This window comes from Poromitra crassiceps (genome assembly GCF_964638095.1).
Source record: "Poromitra crassiceps genome assembly, chromosome: 5".
Classification (NCBI taxonomy): Eukaryota; Metazoa; Chordata; class Actinopteri; order Beryciformes; family Melamphaidae; genus Poromitra; species Poromitra crassiceps.
Genome location: NC_139642.1, coordinates 66,107,899 through 66,117,003, shown reverse-complemented (window position 1 = coordinate 66,117,003; position 9,105 = coordinate 66,107,899). Strand labels below are relative to the sequence as shown.

The following is a 9,105-nucleotide window of genomic DNA, read 5'->3' as shown; positions in this document are numbered from 1 at the left end:
CGGGGACCCCCTCATTCTGATTTTGGGCTAAGCTTGACTTTTAATTTGATAGGTTCGTTATTAGAATGTAATCCATGAACCATTTTAGATTTAAAGCATAAACTATTTTCGTTGAACTATGAAGATTTTGCAAAAAAAAAATATATATATATTTTTTATTACATTACATTTACATTACGTCATTTAGCAGACGCTTTTGTTTTGTCCAAAGCGACTTACAATATCACAATTTGTCAACAGTACAGAAAACCACTATGCAACACAATCAATGACAGCCAAGATATTTTGATAGACTAGCACCATGTAGGAAGTAGTTTGAGAAGGAATAAGTAACATGTAGCATTTTATTTTTTAATAAAAAAATTAAAAAAAATTACCTGAAAACTTTTCGCGGACCCCCTGGCAAAGTGCCGTGGACCCCCATTTGAGAACCACTGGTCTAGGGGACAAGAAGTGTATTTAGCATTTAGCTAAAGCTCTCAAGAGCGGCAAGCTCCGTCTGTGTCGTTTCAGTTCAGTTACGTAAAACAAAAGCTGGTTCTCAATAACTGTATCGGTCCAAAGAAGAGTGAGTGTGTCGCTCCTCTGGCGTGGCCTCTTGAGATTCAAATCTACCGCGTGCCCACACCTGGGCAGTGCTCATTCATAAAACTGCTCCAGTGGCTGCGTGCGCACCTCAGTGACGTCATCTAGACACACAGCTTAACCACACCTCATTTCTCAATGGAAACCAGTCAAAAGTGGTTAGGAAAGGAAACAAGGAAGAAAGGAGAAGAGGGACTATAACCCTCCCTATCATTCCTAACAGTCCTGAAGTCATGCGGCTGACAGCTGGGTTTATCACCCGGTCAAAACACAGTCAAGCTCTTTGTAAAACGAACTTAGCTTTAAGGCTCTTCACTTTTCTTGGACACTGCTGCCATGTTCTTCTGTGGCCCCGTTGTCCACCAGGGCAACCTTTTTTGCCAAAGGGCCATACTGACTTACATAAAGTAAGCGAAGGGCCACACATTGGAGAGCATACCTGCCAACACTCCTCTCTCCTGCTGTTATTGGTAATTTCTTGTTAATCTCCTGATATAATAGTGATACAAATCCAATGGCTGTAGCAGATGAGATTTACTAACATAATTCTGCATTTTACTGAGTTTTTTGGGGGGGTTGTTTTGTTTTCCTCTGAGGAAGTTGGGGGCCGGATTGAGATGATCCGGGGGCTGGGTCAGCATTTTGTCCATGTGTGATCTAGACTCTAGAGTCTAGAGTGACATAAAAGTCTCATGAAGTCTGATAGGAGTCACATGTCTGTTCAGACTGAGGTCAAATTCCAAAAAATCAGATGGGAATCTACATTTGAAGGTGGCCCAGGTCAGATTTGAAAATTCTGTGCGATTTGTGCTGTTCATACAGTGATGGGGGAAAACCCCGGAGTCACTTAGAGGGGGTGGGAATCACTTAGGGGGGGTGGGAATCAGATTTGGACCACTTTTGCCTGCAGTGTGAACGTAGCCACAAGAAGCCAGATGAGAAAACCTGTTGAGTTCAATGTCATAATAAAATTTTGGCTTTTAAGGCCAACGTGGATTTTTGGATTAGAGCTTGGAAAAGCTAGAAAACAGCAAAGATGAGACAATAAAACTCCGTCAGCCAATCAGAAAGGAGTATCTACCCAGAAGATGGTATAAACCTGCATATTCCAGTGTGTCGATTCTCTATCATAAAAAAAACTTCTGCTTCAGATGAATAAAAAAAAGACAACATAGATTAAAAGTAAAACCACTGTTTTATAGAATTTATTTATTCATATATATATCTATATATACACTCATTTGTTTGACTGCCACTGTTAAAAAGTGTGACTCTCATCACATTATCACCAGGTAAGCATAAATAATAACTTTTTTCTCTCTCTTGAAACCAGTTAAATTAACCAACTGAAAACAGTTATGGGTCATTTTCAGCACCATTGAATAGTACATTCTCTATATTGCATCGAGATATAAAAATATACAGATATAGTGTATCTATATAGTAAACACTATATAGATATCGTGTTTGTTTTGTCATCTTGAAAACATTCTTTCTGTGTTGTTCAATGGCATGAAACAAGAGAGGAAGAAAATACCTCATATCGTGGATGAGGATTGTTACCGTTATTATCAATCATCTATATTATTAATCCTTAGCAGATCCGTACTGGATTTATTCATTCATTCATTCATTCACAGCACTTTTAAAACATCAGTAGCAGCCACACGGGAGGAGGAGGGGGGGATGAAATAAAACACGAATTAGAGGTTGTCCTCCGAAACATGTGACGCTCACAGTGCCACAGGCCTCCCCACCAGAGAGAGAGAGAGAGAGAGAGAGAGAGAGAGAGAGAGAGAGAGAGAGAGAGAGAGAGAGAGAGGAGGCAGTGTTGGGGAAGCTACCCAATGAAAAGTAGTTAAACTACTCTCAAACAATTTTAGCTTGTCAAATTAAAACTACTTGCAACAAGTAGTTCAACTACATCACAGGAAAGTATGAGTCTCGTGACACGGAGGTACAACTGACCTGACACTGTAAAGTGTAGGTGTGTTTAGGGCAGGCCAATCTTCACTTAGGCAGGATAGTGAAAGGGAACAACTGCTGAGGTGGATTCAGGAAAACGCGACATTTCGAGGGAAATTCGTAGTATTCGATGGCAGACATCTTGGTCACAAACCACAGCTGATTTGAATCAAATAGGAGGTGATTGTCATTAAATGACAACCGTGGCCAATGAGCTGTGGCATTGTGCCATATTGTATGGGGAGAGAAAACATCTCATGAGAATACTATGAATATGTAGTTTGTAATTGCTTACCTAAACTACATCACCCAAAGTAGTTCACTACTGTAAGAACTACTGAGATTCGAATATAATTAAACTACCACTCAACTACTGCAAACTGTAGTTAAACTAGTAATGTATTTACTCCCCAACACTGGAGGGAGGAAGATGAGTCGAGGTGACATGGGAGTGTTGTAAGAAAGAAGAAGAGAAAGGCGGTGGGTTGTGAGCGCTGCCTTTGTACTCAGTTTATCCATAGTCCAGAGTGGTGATGATGAGGATGATGATGATATCGATGATGCTGATGATACAAAAAACAAAAAAGTCCAAAGCGAAAACAATTTCTTTCAAAAAAAAAAATGCAACAAGTCTCTTATTCATTTAATGTTTTGAGGCGAACAAGATCAAGAAAAAACAAAGGCGCAGTCGGGATGAGAGTTGGGTTCGCAGTGCATAGAGAGCATAGAGAGCATAGAGAGGGACTTCTGAGATGGAGACGGATTCACCGGTCACATGGGATTATTGCCCTGTGTCAGCCTCACACACACACACACACACACACACACACACACACACACACACACACACGCACGCGTACACAGACTGTAAACGCACACCTGCAGCCAGAATGAGCGAGACAACAAGAATAGAGAGAGACAGAGAGAGAGAGAGAGACGGGCTGGGTTGATCAGATCAGGTTCCGTGGTTTCCAGAAGGATTCACCTCTCTCCTCTCTGTGTGTGTTTGTGTGTGTCTCTGTGTGTGTTTATGTGTGTCTCTCCTCTCTGTGTGTCTTTGAGTGTGTGTTTATGTGTGTCTCTCCTCTCTGTGTGTGTTGATGTGTGTCTTTGAGTGTGATGTACGTCCAACTAAACGTCCAAATGAGGCCTGGCTCCACCAACGCTCTCCTTCTCTGTCCGTCCGTGCATCCATGGTATGGTGGCCGTGGCCCGGGTGTCCTCCAGGAGGCTTCACATCCGCGAGGAGGCTTCACATCCGCGATGAGGCTTCACATCCGCGATGAGGCTTCACATCCGCGATGAGGCTTCACATCCGCGATGAGGCCAGCTCGTAGAACAAGACGTAGGCATCGCTGCTGCGCACTTGGCTGGAGGACATTGGCGTTACTCTGGAGAGAGAGAGAGAGAGAGAGAGACAGATGAGGTGGCAGGTTTTGGACAAGGGACAACCTCCGGTTCTGAAAAATGAATGCCTTAGTCTAATGTCTTAGTCTTATGTCTAATGCCTTAGACCTGCATTCATGCAAAAGGTGAGGCTTCCAAACGGCCGGGCCCCCCACTGGTTATAAATGAGTAGTGTAGTAGGGAACTGAGGGGAATAGCGTGATCCTCCCACGCGCTACATCCTGCTGGTGAACCTCCTCGCTGTCAGGTGAAAAGACATGGCTGGCGACTGCACATGGAAGTATGTGCTAGTCTATGGCTCTCCCCAGTTCGGCTGAGGGGGTGGAGCAATGACCGGGACAGCAGGGAGAATAGAGAGCCGCAGGGATGACGTATTTTTGTAGTCAGAACGCGGAAGTCCCGGACTTCCTGGTTCTTCACTGTTTCTGTCTATGGGATTTTTGAATGGGTTTTTGCCGCGATGCTTCTAATAATCTCTCTGGGGAACGCTGGCTTAATCAAACGCGAACCAGAGTTCAGTCGGATAATCTTCACACATGAGGACCACTTTCATGAGTTTTGTAGCGTAAATGCGAGCCCTAGAAGTAAAAAGCTCGAGCTAAGCTAATCCAGATCTACACACTGTCGCATAGGCTTCCACGTCACGTCAGCACTCAACCTGGACTGTTGTTGGATGTGTGTACTGATTACCCCGGGCTGAACGGGCTGAACCAGGTGAGGGAAAGAGAATTTCCGTGTTCGTCCTTTGAAGTGGTGACGTTATTGACGTATATATCCCCATCGACTCAACAGTGTAGTCTCATCTAGCCGTTTGCTAGCTAGCCGCCCTTTTAACGGCACGTAAAAGCTTCAAAACTCATAAAAGTGGTCCTTGTGTGTGAAGATGATATTACTAAACACTGGTTCGCGTTTGATTAAGCCAGTTTTGCCCAGAGAGATTATTAGAAGCATCGTGCCAAAAACCCATTCAAAACTCCCATAGGCGAAAACAGTGAAGAACCAGGACTGTTAGCATCGATGATTTCTGGACTCATTCCTGCGGCTCTCTATTGGCCAATTACAATTGGGGAGAAAATGGGATAAAAAAAAAATTGACTAATTGTGAAAATGTAACTACGGTATTGGTCAAAGAAAGAAAATGGTCCGCATACTGTAGCTCCCGTTATCTTTTTTATTGAGCCATCCACAAGCGTTCCTTGTATACAGGGTTAGGGTTAGTATACAGGTAAGGTTTGTATAAAGGTATGGTTTATATACAGGGTTAGGGTTAGCGTTTGTATACAGGTACGGTTTTTTGGTTCCTACAACATCTTTATTTTGTTGGATGTGTGCGACTGCTTCAATTACTACGGTATTGATCCAAATATAACACGTTCTTTTCTTTTTCCCTGGAAATAATGAGCTCCATTACTTGACAGTGATTGACTCGGTGTTGAAACCTACCTGGAGTCATTGAAGGTATACCATTCTCCCGAGCTGGGGTTGCGACAGTAGGCTGTGTAGTGACCGCCCATAGTGGTGCCTGAGTGGTTGGACACTGCATATAGGTTGTACACTGCATTTACTGGGGAAAGAAAGAAAGAAAGAAGGAAAGAAAGGTCAAATCCTGTAGCTCCCATTTCTTAGGTAATATGGAATTTTCCATACATTTTTGTGTGCCAGTTCCCAAATCTTGAAAGACCTCGAACATATCAGATTAATTTTCCATATGTTTACAATGTTTACTAGGAACCCTGAAGTCAGTACTTACTGCTGTTTTCGGAGGCAAACTCCCGCAGGTCAAGGTCTTTCATGGGGAAGTTGACAAATGTGGACAGTTTGCTGGTTCTACGGGCCTCCGAGAAGCGTTTCAGATCTGGACAAGAAGCGAAGTCAAGGAAGCACCAGTCTAGAGGCATTTCTAAACATGCAGTGAACTCCTGATCAGAAGCAGACCTTCCTCCAATGGGCTGCATGTTTAGCACTAATTATCGGATGTGCGGATCGTTACCACCCGAGCCCCTAGTGGCCGAGTACAAGGTCCACATCGCTGGCAGAGCGGCTGTAGTTGAGCAGCTCCCAGCTCATGGTCCGGAACATGCCGTGAGTGGGCGGGTGGTTAAATGGCACTTTTACAAACCATTAATGTCACCGTGCTATTAAATAACTTCATGAATGGACGTAGCGTTAGTGACGTGGCTGGATTATTTGGAAGAGAGCCAAATTGGTGAGTAAACAAGTAAAAGTTTAATCGTTTCTTTTCCCCCATCTGCCAGTTTGAAAATGCAACAAGGAGATGATAGCCTACTACTGCATTAGGCTATTGGGTGATAAGTGCCCGCTATTAACGTTCATGTATTAATTAATCGTTCGCGCAATCGCACATATCAATGAATTAAACGTTAAAGTGCTGCAAACGGCTTGAATGGTTTCTTTTCCTCCCGACCTGTCTGTCTTGAAGTTTGACCTGTCTGTCTTGAAGTTTGATCTGAATACCGACATGCTGTGTAAGAAAGGTCAGCAGCGCCTTTACTGCCTTAGGAAGCTGGCCAAATTTCAGGTTGATAAAACTCTGATGAAAATGTTCTATAGTGCTTTTGTGGAGTCTGTCATATCATTTTCCATAATCTGCTGGTATGGTAATCTTTGTACTAAAGACAAGAACTCCCTGGGGAGAATAGTGAAGGTGGCTTCGAAAATAGCCGGAACCCAGTTCAGAAGCCTGGACCAGATCTGTAATAACCAGGTGCTGAAAAAAGCTGAGTCCATCCGATCAGATGATGCCCACCCTCTGAGGTTTGAATATGAGCTGCTTCCTTCCGGGCTCCGCCTTCGTGCCCCCATAGTTAAAAAGAACAGGTACAGAAATTCCTTTGTGCCTGTTTCTATCAGAGCGTTGAACGCTGCTGGGGTACAAATGTAATGTCTCCCCATCTGCCGTTGCTGTTATTTTGTTATTTATTTATTTTATCCTTTTATTCTTTAATTCTTTTATCTTTATTTATTCTTAGGGGTACAGTACAGTATATCTGTATTATATACTTTGTCTGCCCTTTGGTCTGGACTGAGGTTTTTTCTTTTGTGCTTTAATACAATGATACATTGTAGCTCTTTCTTGTGATATACGGTAAATGTGCTGCTGTGAGCGAACTGCACTTTGCTACTATGCACTTTATATCTCTACTGTGCACTTTAGATCGTTGCTACTGTTGTCATTTGCACTTTAACTATTGTGTTGCACTTTAAACTGCTGCTCTAGACTGTTTTTACAATGTTTTTTTTTTTGTCTTATTTGTTTTTATGTATGTACTTCGTACTACGCTTTCTGCAATCCAATTTGCCCTTTTGGGACACTTAATAAATCTTGAATCTTGAATCTTGTATGTGAAAATGCAAGAGGGTGATAGTGTTGCATTCTATATTTGAGACATATAGCCTAACTTTTGTGGGGAGAAATAAATTGAAAACTAGTCAGATATGACTTGAATGCCATTTGTAATCAGCCACCGTTTAACGTTAGTGCGACCACTACTTTTTGGCACATTGCCGGCCAACGTTATCACCTGAATGCGTCGGAATGCATGAGGAACTTCGCAGTGAGACGTGCGTTATGAAGTAGTGGAGAAAAGTGTTGGGCAGAGATCTCGTGTTGTGGATGCAGTGTATGGAGACCTGTGTTGTTGTTGTTGTTGTGGATGCAGTGTATGGAGACCTGTGTTGTTGTTGTTGTTGTGTTGTTGTGGATGCAGTGTATGGAGACCTGTGTTGTTGTTGTTGTGGATGCAGTGTATGGAGACCTGTGTTGTTGTTGTTGTTGTTGTGTTGTTGTGGATGCAGTGTATGGAGACCTGTGTTGTTGTTGTTGTTGTGTTGTTGTGGATGCAGTGTATGGAGACCTGTGTTGTTGTTGTTGTGGATGCAGTGTATGGAGACCTGTGTTGTTGTTGTTGTTGTTGTGTTGTTGTGGATGCAGTGTATGGAGACCTGTGTTGTTGTTGTTGTGGATGCAGTGTATGGAGACCTGTGTTGTTGTTGTTGTTGTTGTGTTGTTGTGGATGCAGTGTATGGAGACCTGTGTTGTTGTTGTTGTTGTGTTGTGTTGTTGTGGATGCAGTGTATGGAGACCTGTGCGCACGTTTTGGGCTGTGCAGCACACATCCCCATCCCCGCCCTCCCCCGCCCGCTCTACTCAGCCAAAAAAAAAGACCTGATGTACAGAAACAACGATCACTCATGTCTAGAAGAGTAAAACTGCCTGTTATACCGGCCATGGTCCAGACTTCATGTTTAGAAATGGCTTCTCTGGAGCCTTCAACAAAAGCCCACGTTTAACACCGGAAATCATCTTCATTCTGCCACTGAGGCTTGATATTAAAAGTTGATTGTTTATAAACAATGGGTAATAGGTGGGTGTGGCTGATTGTGGCTTATTATGCTGTATCGTATCCATGGAGGTTTTTTACATCAAAAGTCCCACTATTACACGTGTCTTTGTTAGAAAGGAAAGCAGCAGGGGGCAGGAGCAGCAGCATCGCCTTTTAAACTTTTATATCGCACTCTCAACCCGCGTTGCTCCACCGCTGCGGGCTGTCTCTTCCTCAATCACTGAATCTCACTGACTCACGCTGGAAAAGGGGCGGCAAGGAGCGAAGTCCGCCGGTCGTTCTTGCGTATCAATCCACGCAAGGCGGCCGGCTGGCAGGCGTATTCACAGACATTTTCAACCAGTCCCTCTCCCTCCGGCAAGTTCCCTCCTGCTTCAAAGCAGCAACAATCATCCCCATTCCCAAACAGCAGAAAGTGACCAGCCTCAACGACTGGCGCCCCATAGCCCTCACGCCCATAGCCAGCAAGTGCTTCGAAAAGCTGGTCATATCACAGATCCGCCCCACACTCCCCCCGGACCACGACCCGCTACAATTTGCATACCGCCCCAACAGGAGCACAGCGGATGCAGTAGCACACGTGCTTCACACCGCCCTCTCCCACCTGGAGGGGAAGGACACCTATGTGAGAATGCTGTTCGTGGACTACAGCTCAGCATTCAACACCATAGTACCCTCCAGGCTGGTAAGCAAGCTCAAGGAGCTGGGACTAAACACAGCAATGTGTGACTGGATCCTGGACTTTCTGACAGACAGCCGCCAGGTGGTGAGAGTGGGCAACCTC

General features: G+C 44.1%; 1 protein-coding gene across 2 annotated transcripts in view; it reads right to left on the bottom strand.

The window, feature by feature from the left end:
- Positions 1-1,767: 1,767 nt before the first annotated feature.
- usp2a (ubiquitin specific peptidase 2a) overlaps positions 1,768-9,105 on the bottom strand; it is a gene marked incomplete at its 5' end in the record, with an annotated part of 73,362 nt that continues 66,024 nt past the window's right edge. For both annotated transcript variants that reach the window (XM_083637338.1, XM_083637339.1), the window contains 3 exons: positions 1,768-3,941; positions 5,401-5,521; positions 5,708-5,812. In XM_083637338.1, the coding sequence (XP_083493464.1) occupies positions 3,860-3,941; positions 5,401-5,521; positions 5,708-5,812 (308 nt within the window). In that variant the 3' untranslated portion in view covers positions 1,768-3,859. The remainder of the gene's footprint in view (positions 3,942-5,400; positions 5,522-5,707; positions 5,813-9,105) is intronic.